Genomic DNA, 16,459 nt, shown 5'->3' on the forward strand with positions numbered 1-16,459 from the left:
CGCCAAAGGATTAACTCACACTTGGGTGCTATTCAACACCATCCCCTCCTTTTTGGATTGTTTACACCAGAGCCCAGTGGAACTTTTTTTTTGTTATTCCTAAAAGAAGATCCAAACCCCAAGCTGCCACTGGCTTCTAAAGCCTCGAGAGCCACAGAAGGCCACCAGAAAAGAAGGCCTCAGCATCAGTTGGCATTCACTGACAAAGGCTGTGTTCTCTATAAAGTCTTCTTGAGATACTGTTTTCTTCCTTTTTTCCAGAAGTCTTTAATTCTTTTGGCCAATCCCGAGCCTTGAACTGTGCCTAAGCCTAGGCACTGTCCCTAAGCTCCTTTTGCTCAAGGCCAGCACTACAGCACCACTTCTGGCTTTTTCTGTGACTAGAAATAAGAGTGTCACAGACTTTCCTGCCAATGCTGTCTTGGAACCATGATCCTCGGATCTCAACCTCCTGAGTATAGAAGTCTTTTCTAAGTCTCTTTTCTTCATATATAACTATTTGCTCTTTTTTGTTATTAAAATCAAGGTTTGGTAATAAGAATCCTTATGGCCATTACATTTTGTGTTACATTTCTATCAAACAACTCAATATATCTGTCAGAGTATTATGCCCTTCTTATGTCTCTGATAACCTATTATAAAAGCCAGACAGGTAACCCACTAAAAATAATAAATGCTTCAAAATGCTTATCATTCCCTGGAAATGTATTTGTAATTCTTAGAAAACAGAATGTCATAGGTAAAAGGACAATGAAAGTCTTACATTGAAACCCATGTGTTTCTTATCTAGTGTATTTTGTTTGAATATCTATAATACAGAAAGCTTGTTCTAATTGGAATGAAGTGAGGGATCTCTTAGCTACACAACTGCAAACTTTTTAGAAACCAAAATCAATTATTAATTCAGGAAGGATCACAAATAGGGTTGAGAATTAGCCTTTGGAATCACAAAACATTTTTGGACAAATATAGCATATTTGTTTTTTCAGGCTTCCATCACAATATACCACATATAAATCGGTGACATTAATAACAGAATTTGATTTTTCTTAAAATTCTGGAGACTGGGAATCAGGGATAAGGGTAACAGCATGATGAAGTTCTGATGAAGGCTACCCTTGTCTGGCAAAAGGTATCTTCTTGATGTATCTTCACACAACAAAAATAAATCTCCCTGGTGTTTCTTCTCATAGGGACACTAATCCCATCATGAAGAGCCTACCCACATGTCCTCGTCTATATTTGTTCACCTCTCAAAAGTAGCATCTTGAGGGCTGGGGATATAGCCTAGTGGCATGAGTGCCTGCCTCGGATACACGAGGCCCTAGGTTCGATTCCCCAGCACCACATATACAGAAAATGGCCAGAAGCGGCGCTGTGGCTCAAGTGGCAGAGTGCTAGCCTTGAGCGGGAAGAAGCCAGGGACAGTGCTCAGGCCCTGAGTCCAAGGCCCAGGACTGGCCAAAAAAAAAAAAAAGTAGCATCTTGAAATACCATCACATTGGCTTCAACATATGAATATATGAGGGGGCAAATTCAATCCCACACTTCAAATGTAATGAAGTTATGGAAATACAAAATGAACAAGAACCAACCTAACGACTTCCTAAAAGTTGTCCCTCATTAAGAACATTATAGATGTTTCTCATTAAGAAAATTACTCTTTTCAATAACAAAATTACTTCCTTTCCAAAAATACAATAAGTTGTAAGACAGGCTAATTTGGAACTATACAGTGTCTGTGCCTTTCTTGAGCATTTCCGAAAATGTCATGCCTAACATCAACATAATCTTCCCCAGCACCGTCCCCTTGGGAGCAGATCAGATTCTTCTTCGAGGTGCTCAGCTGAGAAATACTCAGTGGGTTCATGGAATAGTTGTCTACACTGGACATGACACCAAGCTGATGCAGGTGGGAATTGTATCTGCAAATGCCTTGGGCCTTTATACTTTTGTAAGGATATCATTTGTAGCTCTAGGTCTCGTTTCAAACAGGCCATCTGTTATGATTTCTGAGCCCCACCCTATCCAGAATTTGAAAGACTCATTGCCAACAGCAGCACAAGAAACTTGCACCAGAAATCATTCATAGCATGTGCTTTGAGTGATTGTGTGTGTCAGTCCTTTGGCAGTATCTTTTAACTATTGGTGATCTTTTCAAGTAGACTGTGTAAAAATACATGCTCTGTTTCGTGCTACCAGAAAGTTTGAAAAGTTGAAATTCTTTCAGTGTTGCCTCATAACTTTAGGATTGCTAGGAGTTGTGAATGCCCAGGCCTTCATCTTTGCTGCTGTCTCCCAGTAGAATCACTTGAGTGGTTCTACATAACCCTCCTTGCTTAAGTAACCAAGCTTATTTTGTTTGTTATCATGTCAGTAAAAAGATTACTTTCTTCTCTTCATTTTTAAATAGTATTATAAATCCCACAAAAAAAAGGTTTAGATGATATAGTAGTCTTGAAAAGCAGAGATGGGCAAACATAGACACCTTGTTACACTTTTCATTGGTTTTGCACAATATTTATATGTACACCCGTGTCTAGATAACTTCAGCCTCATCAAAGACTAAATGCACATTCCTAAGGTGTTTATCTACTTTTTTTTTTTTACTGCTTGTTTCTTCTTACAGAATTCAACAAGTCCACCTCTTAAGCTCTCCAATGTGGAAAGGATCACAAATGTACAGATTTTGATTTTATTTTGTATCTTAATTGCCATGTCTCTTGTCTGTTCTGTGGGCTCAGCCATTTGGAATCGGAGGCATTCAGGAAAAGACTGGTATCTTAATCTCAACTGTAAGCAATAAAGTGATAACTGTACTTACTTTTTCTTTTTATTGAAATGTGGTTTTGTTTCCCAATCGATCATTTCATAGAATTTGATTTGTTTCATAGAATTTTCTGTTGGTGGTGGTGGTGGTGTTTTACAAAAAAAGACACTTGCTAAGATAACTGGACAATTTTGTCTTTAATTTTCAATGAGATTTCCTAAGTATAATTTTAGTATCCCTAAATTTCAAAGTCCTTTATAGTAATATAAAGTATGCAGTATCTAAAGCCATTAATATGATAGACATTTTAAAGGCTAGTGTTTAAAAACATTTTAACACACGTGATTAGCTGATAAAGAAAGCAGTGTGTGTGTGTGTGTGTGTGTGTGTGTGTGTGTATGTATTATGTATCTATGTACCAGAAAGTAGCTTACATGCTTTATAGATGCTTGAACTGAATATACTCGTATTTGAACTTTGTAGTAGAGTCCTGTGTTAACACCCACCTGGTTCTAGAGAAAATGCTATTAAATAGTTTCCTTTGGGACAGTGCACTACCCATGGGTATTCATAGGAAATGAGTTTACATTTCCATTTGATGAATACTTAGCCAATAAACACTTAATTTCCCATATGTGTGAAGGCTATAGTAAAATTTTAGAGCAAAAACTTATCCTTAAAGCTGTTTTTATTACATTTATTTAATGTTGGTACGACTCCAAGATTTTATGGTCATTGATATATTATTTCAATATAAAAAGTGCTGCTACTACCACCACTTTCTTTCTTAATATTCCTTATAGTTTATCAAGCATGTCCAGTTTATTTTCCTTATTGGGAAGGAAGAGTATAATTTACCTAAAAGAATAGTTTACCTATGGATGAATAATGTTTATACAATTTGGATTGTTTTTGCTGCTATTTGATTATCTTTAAAGCATGCTTTAATAGAAATGCATTTCAGAATTCGTATGGATATGATTCTATTCCATTGAAAATTTGTATTTGCACAACTTCAATCCTATCCCTAATATCTCTGAACTTCTTGGTGTTTGGTAGTTCTTTCAGTTGTCAGTACTATTATGCAACTCTTAATAATTAGATTAACAACATATTAAATGGCAGTATCCTTATTCCTGTGTCCTTGGGTGATTGTTTCCAGAACACCTTGGGAATATTAAAGCCCACAGATGACCAATCCCTTCCTTGAATTGGGATAGAACTTGCCTATAACCTACACACATCTTCTCATATATTTTAAATCATCTCTAGATTACTTAATAAACTTACAACAATGTACAAGCTATCACAAATCGTGTTTATTTACACAGCATGATTTAGGGAAAAGAAAAAGGAAAAATGTCTGTACATGTTCAGCATAGGCACATAATTTTCTTTTATATTTTCAATCTATGGTTGAACCCCCCAGTGTTGAACCACCAGAAACAGAGGACCAATTGTAATACAATTCTATCTTGAAGAATGTGTTTGATAATCGCATCTTTAAAAAAATCAAAAACAAAAACAAGCTTTTGTATTAGCTTTGAGTAGTTATACAAAGAAGTTGCCATTCAACAAAGTAGTATGTGAATGAATCTTTCCAATTGATCAAGATGTGCTATGTAGTATGGAAAATTCTTGTTTGCTAAGTTTTTATCAATGTAAACAAAATGTAAAACTGTATATATTTTTTCTCACCTCTTCCAACAGATGGTGGCGCTAATAATTTTGGCCTGAATTTCTTGACTTTCATTATACTTTTCAACAACCTCATTCCAATCAGCTTGTTGGTTACGCTAGAAGTAGTGAAATTTACTCAGGCATACTTCATTAATTGGGTAAATATAAATTATTGTTTATAATATAAGCATACAGTTTTTTCTTTTTTTTTAGTAGTAGGGTCTTTTGCTATCTCAGAGGATAAAAATACCTTAATTGCTCCTGCTTTTTTAAAACTACATAATGGCATGTCGCCTAATAGAATTCTAACAAAGCTCCTCCACTGAAAATCTTGCAAGTTTATAAACCAGACATTTTGGGCAAAATGAGTTTCTGGTTCAGAAAACCTATTTTGGGATACATTGTGGTCATATAGGAAGTTTGGAATTAAAACACCTAGATTGTAGTTCTGGTATTATAACTTACTACATCAGCAAACTTTCCATGGACCTGGACTTCTTTGAAACTCATTTTTATACACTAACATGCAGAGGATAAAATATGCTTTATCTACACATCTCACAGTGATTGTACAGCAGAAGGAACCTCTTGACATAGCATTCAGCTTTGTAAACGATGAAGCACTATACATACAAGGCTGTGTTTGCTCCTGGTAAATCTTTTTTAGTTTACTTTTCCACACTTCTGCTCTGCATGAATTTTTCTTCTGAGTTATGTTTTTAATTTTAAAAAATCATCTTACACTCTTCTGATATGAATAATTGGTATATGTGACTTTTGTAATTATTCATGTGATGAATATTACTTTTGTAGCCCTTCTTATGATAAATCATCCCTTAAACTATCAGTCTCTTAATTCTCTGGTAAAATAGCAAAGTGCAATTTACAAATCTAGAATATGCTGCAGGTACACCTTCCTTCACGCAGGGATTATGCTATTGAAGAATAGTGTCATGTGTACAAACACAAAACTTATAGAAGAGTTCTTACAGAAATGATGAGGTGGTTCATGCTGATGTAACAAACTCATCCAATTCAAAATTTTTATTTAGGTTTTCAGAAATTATACTCAATTCACGTAATTATAAGTTTAGTGTTGGATGAAGCCAGTACTTCTTTATCCACCTTTCTAATCTGCAGGGTTTGTAACATCCCTGACAGATGGAAGACTAGCTTTTCTAATTCCTCTCACAGGGGAGTTTCTTCCTTGTGTGGAAATGAGATGAATTATTTTTCTTCCTGTGATGCCAGTACTGCCCAAAGGACTAGGATGAAGATGTTTAATCTTGTTTCCAAATAATACCCTCACTCTGTTCTTCTATCTCATGAATGACACAACTCCTATTTTCAGTTGGTCTTCATTTCATGTGGTTTCCAGATTAGCTCCCATTGTAATTATTCTTTGCTGCTCTCTAAATGTAGTACAGTTGGATAGGATCTCTCTTAAAAACATGGCATATAAACTCAGCAGACTATTCCAGAGCTGATATTAACCAGTTCAGATTATATATATGAGATACATAGTTTTGATTTCAATTTTTGGTCTTTTCATTTGTTACATTAAACCAGTAAACTACAGCCATGGTTTGTCAACTCCTAATTTTCTGTTACTTGAATCCGCACAAATGCAGTTGCTAGTTACATGACTAACATTTTCATTTTTGTAAGTAGACTTTTCAATGCTCATAAAGCAGATTTTGTTTTCAGTGTAAGGTGGTCTACAAGCCTAGGCATAATTACTATGAAATATATGTAAAATATTAGCTATTATTACTAGCTATTTCATATTACTATGAAATATATGTAAAATATTAGCTAGTTTTTACCTATATGTTTGTCACTTTCAACTAGGAATGAAGGAAAAGACTTAAGGTGTATGATAAAATATTCTATTATAGAAAAATAGTGATTTTTTGGATCATATGAACCATAAATAAGAACAAAAATACACATTTTTGGTTTAGCTTTTGAGAGGTACATTTGTTTTGCTTTCAAATAATGCAATATAAGAAACCTGGCCCAGATGCTATAACCAGATGGAATGTCTTAGATAATCTTTCAGGGATTTGAAGACCTAATTATTTGATTAATGTTTAGTTACTCTTTTCCAGTTCACATCATTAATCACTTATCATGTGTCAAATACTCTAGAAAGAACTTCACATGTGTTATCTTAATTCTTACAGCAGATCACTTTTGTTGAAAATGGTGGAATGATAGTGAACCTAGACTGCCTGATTACAGAGACAAGCATGCAGTTCTGCCCTAATTGAGATACATTCTATATTTAGTTCTTTCTCTAAGTTATTTTCTTTCTTTTTATTGTGATCTTCAAATCATTGTACACAAGAGTTGCCATTTAACAAAGCAGTTTTTGGATAAAGTATATCTTGGTCAAGGTCACCCCTTCCAATATTAAAGGAAATAAAATAAGATGATAGAGATATCGTAAGAACCAGTAGTGGTTACATATATCAATCTACATATAGAATGAAGATACTAATTGTTGTTTTCCAGTTTCACCTAGTCCCTTATTTTTAGATGTATTCAATGATTTCTTTCTTTATTTAAAGGATCTTGACATGCACTATGAACCCACAGACACTGCTGCAATGGCTCGAACGTCTAACCTGAATGAAGAACTTGGCCAGGTAAACTTTTATTACTCATTATTGAATCAGAAATTGGATGTGGTGCAATTTCTAACTTAATGTGGCAAAGTCAGAGGAACTAACAACTCTTAGTTTTTCCATTATTTGAATATTCGGCATATATGCATGTGTTAGTACATGACTAGCATTTTTATTTTTAGTAATTGGAGATTTCACATACTATATAAAGCAGGTTTTTTGCCTGAAGGTAAGGCATGCACTAGCCCAGGCATGTTCCTTGGTACATGGCTGGGTTAATATATAAAATATAGGCTGTTTTTAAATTATAGCCACAGTTGTTCTTAGCCTTCTGCTAGAAACAAAGGAAAATGTCAAGATGTCAAAGTCCAGCCAAACAAAAATTTTGGATTTGTAATTCATGCTACCATTTTATATAAGGTCATTCCTCATCCAACAGGCATGCATTCTAAGAAGAGCACTGTGAGGTGACCTCATCATTGTTTAGAGATGGTAGAATATATCAACACACCAATGGCTATGATTTCACTAGGCAACATAATCTTGTAAAACCACCATTATAAATATAGTCCTTCATTGACTAAAACAGTCTTATATAGCACATGACTATGAAGATTTGCATAATACACACACACACACACACACACACACACACACACACATGCTAGTTGATAAAAAGATTCTTGTGGTGCCACTACCATTTTCCAACTGTGGTTCTTCAAACTCAGATGTTGTTTGATGTTGCATTAGCTCATGCTGATTCTACAGTTGCTTATTACACTGAGAAATGTGGGTAGATATCTTAAGGTATATTACTTTATTACTGGTTTTTCTAATACCTGAGTAGACATTCATACTCATCTGTAAGATAATTTTAATACTGCAATACTAAAAAAAAGGTGGATATGTTCCTTGGTGGATGTGTAGAAAGTAGTTGATAATATTCATTGTACTCCAATAATGGAAAAGCATTGATTAAAAAGTTTAATTGATAGTTAGGGAAGGAACACAATGCACAATACTTATGTGCCTCTGATCATATAAAATAATACTTATCAAAATAAACTCCAGGACATGGAGTTTTATTTTGTTTTGTTTTTTGTTTTTGTTCTCTTTTTATTTTGTCTTGTTTGTTTATCTATCTTTGGAAGAGTAAGGGAGGTACACAGAAATGGATGGACAAAGGGTAAATAAATGTAGCATTAGTATTCACTAGACACTAAGTTAAAAATCAACTGCACAACTTGTGGGTGGGGATGGAAGGGAAAAACTGGAAGAGAGTGAGGGAGAGGGTAACATTGTCCAAAAAGAAATGTACTCTTTACCTGACTTATGTAACTGTAACCCTCTGTATAGCACCTTTATAATAACAATAAAAATATTTTAATAAAATTATAATTTGAGGATTTTTTTCCCTTTCTGCAAATTTTATAAAATACTAATGAGAAAAATTTAACTTATTTTAGGTTAAATACATATTTTCTGACAAAACAGGAACCCTGACATGCAACGTAATGCAGTTTAAGAAATGCACCATAGCAGGAGTTGCTTATGGGTGAGTTGTTTCCCCCTTCTAATTAGCATATGATGTACACATTTAATTAATAATTATAACTTGGTACATTTGGGAATTCTTACTAGAAGAGGGTTTGTTTCTGTTTTTCTTTTTCAATCTAGAAAGCAGTTGCTCTGTATATTTTATGCTTTACAGTTTGGTAGTGTTTGTACTAGGGATGACATGAGATAAGGAGGGTGTCAGCCCAGTGGGATTTTTGGTGTTTAAATTTGTGGAAGATCTCCAGCTGGCCCAGCCCAGTATTGAGGAACAAATACATTTCCCTGGGCACTGAATCAGAGTACAACTTCAATGTGGGAAGAAAATTCATTCCCATCCTGGTTGGTTTTGGAGTTAAAATGGTGTCATTTCCCAGGTGTCTACCCTTTTAATGATTTTTTTTAAAACCGATTCTTCTCCTTTCAGTCACATCAAGTTAAAATTGTGATGAAAGAGAAAGACCTGAAAAAAATTGTTAAGGGAATTAAGCCAGGCCCAGTGAGACAAAGGATGAATGTTTGTATGTGGAAGCTAGATTTATCTTATAAACTCAGAGGTAAATATATGGGGTGGTATGCAAGTATATATAAATGTTTTAACTGAAATATGGTAGATTCAAGGGAGCTCTCAAATTGTATATTTCCTTAGAAAGACAAAATTAAAGTTCAGCAAAGTAAAACACCAGGAAGCAAATACTCAAAGGGAGTGGTATCGGGTTAAGAAGAAAGGAATAGATGAATGAAAAGAATGCAGTCAAGAATCCAATGTATATCCTACAAAATTAAGGAGAGTGAGGAAAGGGGCTGGTAGGGGAAGAGTAGAAGAGGATGGAGAAAGGGGTGATATTGGTGGAAATATATTGTATTCAAGCTGGGCACTGGTGGCTCATGCCTGTAATTGTAGCTACATAGGAGGCTGAGATCTGATGATTACAGTTAGAAGCCAACCTGGGCAGGAAAATCCATGAGGTTTATATCCATGAAAAACTTCCAAAAACAGCTGGCAGTGGAGCTGTAGCTCAAGTGGTAGAGCACTAGCCTGGAGCACAAAAGCTCAGGGACAGTGCGCAGGCCAACAATTCAAGCCCCAGGACCAGCATAATAACTAAACAAAAAGATATATTGTATTCATAAGCTGCTTTGTAAAATAACACCTCCTTTGTACACCTACTCAAATATAATAATTGTTAAAAGATCAATACAAAAGTTAAAAGATTTTACTAAAGATCATGTTTTGGGGGGGGCGGGAGAAAGCCTTAGGGATGTGAATCTCTTAAATATGGAAGATGAGGAGTATTAGTACTAACTCTCAGGTTGTTAATGTCTTTTAGGTGTTTGCTGTTAGGCACACCCACATATTTATTATTTTGAGATATGCTTGCCAAAGCCATTCAAAAGTCTTCTCCTTGAAAAAACTTTGTACAGCAGTGTGAGAGGATTGAATTGGGCATGTCTTTAAAAAGATGTTGATCAGAAGATGACATACTCTGGTTGATTGAGTTAGGCCTGTCATCAGATTTCCCAACTATCCTTATCATCAAATGAGGCCAGGAAATATTGACCTTTTATACAAACATGAGCTATGTGGCTTTGTGCTTTGTACCCAGTCTTCAAGTTCACACTTGAAGTTCACACTTCAAGTTCCCAAGTAGTAAGCCAGTATAAAGACTATAGAACTTTGAAATGTTTAAAAATAAATTTTGAAGTTTGGAAAAATAACAAATGTTACCTGAAGGATTGATCCCCACCCTATCGTCCCAGGTACATTCCGTTGTTGGGCAAAACCACAGGTATGTACAGAAGTGCTTGACGTGCAAAGCAGGCCAATCCAACCTGGGCCTGGCTGTCAACATTCCACTGTGGGCCGAACAGAAAGTCTCCACCTCCTCCAGCTCTAGTAGCTTCAGTCTCCTTGCTCAGACCCCATAAAAGCCAAGCTTCAACCCCACCTCCTTTTACAACCTCCCATTTAGCAGGGGAAGGTTTGTTGCTCCTTGCTGTGCCTCAATAAATAGTCCTCACCTGTCCAAATGGAGGGTTTAGCCTATTCCTTCCTTTTCCTCCATTTTCCTAACACTACTCTTTCATGGAAGATCCCAAAAGTACATGGCTATTTCTAGGTACATGGTCTACAAGGGGAAATTGATGGAGGAAATTGATGATGCTCTTTGGAGCTGAATACTGCATGACTAAACAAGCCTTCAAACTGTATAAAAGAAGTTAGGAAGACAATTGATTGAATGGCTTTTTCACATTGTAATGTAGCCTATTGGTTTAAGCACACTTACAGTCTCAAGGCTGCATGCTGTTTTTGCACAGTTCCTCTTTTTCTGAAGACTTCCTAATTCCCACACAAAGGCAACTTTCCTCCTTATTCCCCGCCCCCCCTCCCCCCCACCAGTTACTCAGATCTAGGGTTACAGCCCAGAGAAGGGAAGGAGGCATATTGGGAGTCTAGAGTTGTTCATATAATAAATATACTTTAGTTAACAAATGTATGGTAATTGTTTTTACACACATTGTAAACCTATTCCTAAATACCGTTTCTTCCATGAACTGTTTAATCATTGATATCCTTCTTTTACTTTGGCCAGCTTTTAATTCAATGAGAAAGTTCTTCAACCTAAGGCGGGATCCTTTTTTTAAAAAAATCTTTTTATTATTATTACAAAGGTGATATACAATGGGGTTATGGTTATATACGTCAGGTAAAGAGTACATTTCTTTTTGGTAAAATGGAATCTTGCCTCATTTTTTAGTTCCATCAGGCTTTCAGATACAAAGCTACTCCTCACTAGGCAGGTCTAGGAAGCATTCTTCCTCTGCTGTGTTTCTGATGTCATTACTAAGAGCTAGGAGAGGTGACTTTGAGCAAAGTGTTGGTATTATGTAGCTTAAAATATTTCTGGAAAAATAACTTTTCTTAACAATGAGGTGCAGTCATAAGCACAAGTTCTAGTGGCTCAGATTAATCATGTGACCCTAGACTATTCCTTTACAGATATTCCTGACTTTATAATTTAATGAGGAGGGAGACCAGACAGTCTCTTACAATCCTTGTCCAGATACAAAGTTCTATCATGCTTACAAAGGGAAAAAAAATCATTTGATTTACAAAGTTTAATTGAGTAACAGAAATGTCTCCTTTTGGAGTATTGCATCATGTTTTCAAGAATTCTGGATGCCATATTCAGTTAAATGAGTTGTTAAGCTATTCCCAATATTCATGTATTATTTATGTACTCATTTTAGGCAAGCTTAACCCTGATACTATTTTTTTTCCCTGATACTATTTTTAACAAAGATTCCTGTACCATATCGTGATGGACAATTTGTTAGCATTCTAGAGAGTTGTTGGTACATGCAGGCTTTGGAGGAAACATATCTGTCCTCTGACCACATGCTTAGATATCAGAGAACACAGTTTGTTACCTAATTGTAGCCAGACTCCACAATTGAAGTACAAAGGAGAATGTATACTGTGAACTAGCTCTCTGTGGGGATTTTTTTATGGGTTCTCAACAATTATAGGAATCTAAACAGGTCTCTATTGGCCCCATAACAGTGTTCAATATGTATCTAATATATAGGACTCAACTTTGTGACAGGCATGCCTATGATTAACCCTGTTGTATTATTTGATTAGAACTTTTTTTTGAGGGATAGTTGCACAGAAGTATGAATGAATGAATGACAATATTATTTGTAAATTTAACATATTACAAACTAGAAGTGTTACTTCTGCAAATCTCCTCAAGTAAAAATGTAGGTTCTATCACAGATACATTCATCTCACCAATAGATAAGAAATTTAATATTCAGTGGCTGAAACTTTTAGTACTATGAAGATTCTAGGACATTTTTGTTACACTATTATTAATGATTTTAATGATCTTAAGATTTTAATGATCTCTGAAGCTAAGAAAATCTTCTAAGCAAACCAAACTGTTTTATTTTCCTTTTTTTTTTTTAGGGAGAGACATAGGTTAGGTATTTAATTGGTATTAAAACAAATTATATACATTTTCCTTTCTAGAAAAACAAGTTTTTAAAGAAAAAAACTATATGAGCACACTACATGAATCATTTCATGTTGACAGTATTTTGTTTGTAAATGTACATCTTTTCTAAAACTGAGAAGATAAGCACTAGAAGAAACCTCATGATTATCATAATTCTTACCCACAGGGGCATATGGTAGCTAACACATTGATTTTACTGCTTACCAAGACTGGTGGCTTATGGTAAATCATGTAGAATAAATATTTACGCAATACATGCAGACCTCAACAAGTGCTATCAGTCTCCTTCTGTGATGGAGATTTAGGAACTAACCGAAGTTACCTGGCTCCTACTGTATCATAAAGTTCACAGTCTAACTGAGAGATAAGAGATGTTAAGTCAGTAATCATACAGACATAGCCAAAATCCTAATGTAGTTCTAGGATCCCTGTGCATCTCTGATGTGAGGTTAATCTAATCAGGGAGGTCTGGGAATGCTTCCAGAGATAGTGATGCTTGTGTTGAGGTTTAAAACTAAATTTGATTTAAGTGACCAGCTTACCAAGCATGCAGTACAGAGCTTGCATGTTCAAAGGCCCATAGACACCAGGGCTGCAGGCAGGATCAAAGACAGATTTGCACATCACCTGCTCCCCACTTCTACACATCAGTCTTGTAAGAGATCAAAAGCTAGGGCCCCTTGGGGCTGGGGATATAGCCTAGTGGCAAGAGTGCTTGCCTCGGATACACGAGGCCCTAGGTTCAATTCCCCAGCACCACATATACAGAAAACGGGCCAGAAGCGGCGCTGTGGCTCAAGTGGCAGAGTGCTAGCCTTGAGCGGGAAGAAGCCAGGGACAGTGCTCAGGCCCTGAGTCCAAGGCCCAGGACTGGCCAAAAAAAAAAAAAGCTAGGGCCCCAATTTGGAAGATGTTTCACACAGTGTTCACCCTCACCGTTCCCTTCCCCGGCCACAGTCCTAGGATCCAAGGCTCTAAGTTGATCAGAAGTGGCCACTCTGCACGATGCTGCAGCCCATTTCCATGGTACTTTGCAGCAAGGCCAAGCCCTTTTCTGGGAGCTCAGTTGTCTTGGTTCTCTCTCCCTCTTCCTTGGCACACATGCAAGCCCTTTGGTAGGAGAGAGAATAGTGAGTTCAAGAGACCCTTTAACTGGATACTGCCCTGGAGGTAATTCATATGACAGATCTAGGGGAGGTGACCTGGGGCGTGAGGTTTGTGTCAGGGCCAGGTTGAGTGACAAAGATGTAAAAATGAAAAAGAGCGGAAAACAATGGGACAGACATTTAGGGAATGGAAGGATTGCAGGAGTTTTTAAGCAAAATTTATTGTATATTGTTCACAATGATGACTTCACATTTGCACTTAACACTGCATTTTAAAAAAAATTCAACTTACATCTCATAAGTTATTTTAAAACAATCATGAGTGATCCTAATGAGTGAATGAAGAGATTCATAAGAAAATCTGCTCTGACATGAATGGCTGGCTAGGTGAAATGAAATATATAAAATGAAGTAGTGAATAAATTTAAAGTGTTGAGGAGCACATTTTTGTCTAAGATAAATAATGGATTAATGAGTGAGTTGAGATTTAAGTGAGCATTTTAAAGTACCAGTTAACCTTGTATTGTGTGGCTTTATTTAATCACAGACATGCAATTAACCCTTATTTTTATGTATCTTTTTGAGGAATTATTATTTCATGGTAGCTAAAGTTCTTTCTTAAAATGTATTTATTGGCAAGTTCTATTAATATGATCATTCCTTAGGTATTAGTATGTTGGTTTTCATCAAAACATTTTACTCTGGTTATAAGGTACATGTGATTAATTTCTATTGGCTTTGGAGCAGATTCAAGTGCTAAGTTTAATTATTTATTATTGAGTCTTGAATTCTAAGCAGTAAAAATTTGTGAATTTTGTACTGACTGAAAGGCAAATTGGTCATCCAGTTTTGAACTGGATAACATCATAAACCTTAATTACCATAATCCCTCATGTTCTACTTACAGTACTAACTGTCATTCTTTCAGACTCGACTAAAAATTCATTTCTTTACCTTTTCAGAAATCCACCTTTCAGTACTACCCTGATTCATGGTCTTTTTTTGTTTCTTCCCAACTTTTCTGTGATTATTTTCCCCTTTTTTCTTCTGTTTCTCTCTTTCTTGCTCTTGCTTTCCTGAAGCCATGTCCCTGAACCTGAGGATTATGGGTGCTCTCCTGATGACTGGTAAGCTGCGTGGATGTTTCTGTCCCATCAATCTCTTTAAACAGTTCATGTGTCTTCCTGTTTGATTAGACACACTACACTACTTTTGAAAAAAGCATTGCTTAACGGATTGGGTGATGATGCTCTAAGGTAGATTATTGTTTGAAATTTGTTGGGTGTCCTTGATTTTATATTGAATAATCTATCTAACCACTTAAATATAAAGCTCTAGTTATAAATTACATTTTTTTTGTAGCTCAGCACTGCCCCCTTCTGCCACTGTGACCCTCTGCAGCACTACAGAACAGTGCTGAAACAGCAGAGCTAGGGAAGTTTCCTTTTATAGTTCTCATACAAATAAGTCTCTTCAGAGGCAAAAAAAAATACATATTTTTAAGGAAATTAAGTGAGATTATTTCCTGTAACCATTGAATAGATTCAAATTAATGAAATACAACATTAGTTTAATATAAATTTATGTATTTTAATAAGTTAAAGCAAAAATAAACATTTAACAGAACTTTTTCAGTAAACCTCATAATTCCGATTATTACTGAGGGAGGCACTTGTTTGATTCTTGGAACAACTGATGTGTTATCATGTGTTCATGGCTAGTGTCATACATTTGGATATCTTACAAATGAATGTAATTATTAGTAAATTTTTCATTTGTCAAAACGTCATCTTGGGGCTGGGAATGTGGCTTAGCGGTAGAATGCTTGCCTTGCATGTATGAAGCCCTGGGTTCAATTCCTCAGCACCACATAAACAGAAAAGACCAGAAGTGGGCTAGGAATATGTCCTAATGGTAGAGTACTTGGCTAGCACTTTACCTCTTGAGCCACAGCACCACTTCTGCCTTTTCTATTTATGTGGTGCTGAGGAATTGAACCCAGGCTGTCAAGCACGCTAGGCAATCACTTTACCACCAAGCCACATTCCCAGCTCTAGTAAAGTTTCAAGTTCACCTTTTGTAAGTTCAGGGCTGTTTGTATATCTTATTATTTATCCCTTCTCTATAGGAGCATGTTTCTATTAATTCTAAGCACTGTTCTATAGTGTCATTGGTATACATTTTCTCCAAGAAAGAAGGAAATCACCATTTTACTCCTAAGAGTGGTATTTTACTTAAGATTGGATGAGAATGTAAGAAAAATTACAATAAGGTATCCTACTTTCACTAGAGTCCTGTGTTTGCAAAATGAAGACTGCACTTCTTCCATTCTCTCAGTTCCTGTGATACATTCTTTCATACAGAATAGATTGTTTCCTAAGCTAGACACTGCAGGCTGTATGTATGTCTCCTTCCCAGGGTGGTAGACACAACCTGATGTTTCATGACTTTAATCCCTGTTAGAAAGAGAGGCTGTTATTTTATCTAGAATAATTAAGGTTTTTAAAAATAAATACAACACCTTCTTAGAAATTTTGATATTCTAAACTAGGCAACGCCAAATAAAAAGGATGGCCAGAATTATCATAACGTGTTTATATATTTCTACTTGCTGTTATATATAAACTTAGATATTAAATATTGAAAAATAAATATTTAAAAAAACTTTGTTGCCTCTATAATAAGAACTTTGCATAT

The 16,459-nt window shown here is 35.7% G+C and overlaps 1 protein-coding gene across 4 annotated transcripts in view; it reads left to right on the top strand.

Moving 5' to 3' along the window:
• Positions 1-16,459, top strand: part of Atp8a1 (ATPase phospholipid transporting 8A1) — a 219,798-nt gene that overhangs the window by 66,005 nt on the left and 137,334 nt on the right. For all 4 annotated transcript variants that reach the window (XM_048364487.1, XM_048364486.1, XM_048364485.1 and 1 more), the window contains 5 exons: positions 1,801-1,912; positions 2,630-2,795; positions 4,481-4,608; positions 7,024-7,101; positions 8,547-8,635. In XM_048364487.1, coding sequence (XP_048220444.1) covers positions 1,801-1,912; positions 2,630-2,795; positions 4,481-4,608; positions 7,024-7,101; positions 8,547-8,635 — 573 coding nt within the window. The remainder of the gene's footprint in view (positions 1-1,800; positions 1,913-2,629; positions 2,796-4,480; positions 4,609-7,023; positions 7,102-8,546; positions 8,636-16,459) is intronic.

Source organism: Perognathus longimembris, chromosome 16, assembly GCF_023159225.1.
Source record: "Perognathus longimembris pacificus isolate PPM17 chromosome 16, ASM2315922v1, whole genome shotgun sequence".
Taxonomy (NCBI): domain Eukaryota; kingdom Metazoa; phylum Chordata; class Mammalia; order Rodentia; family Heteromyidae; genus Perognathus; species Perognathus longimembris.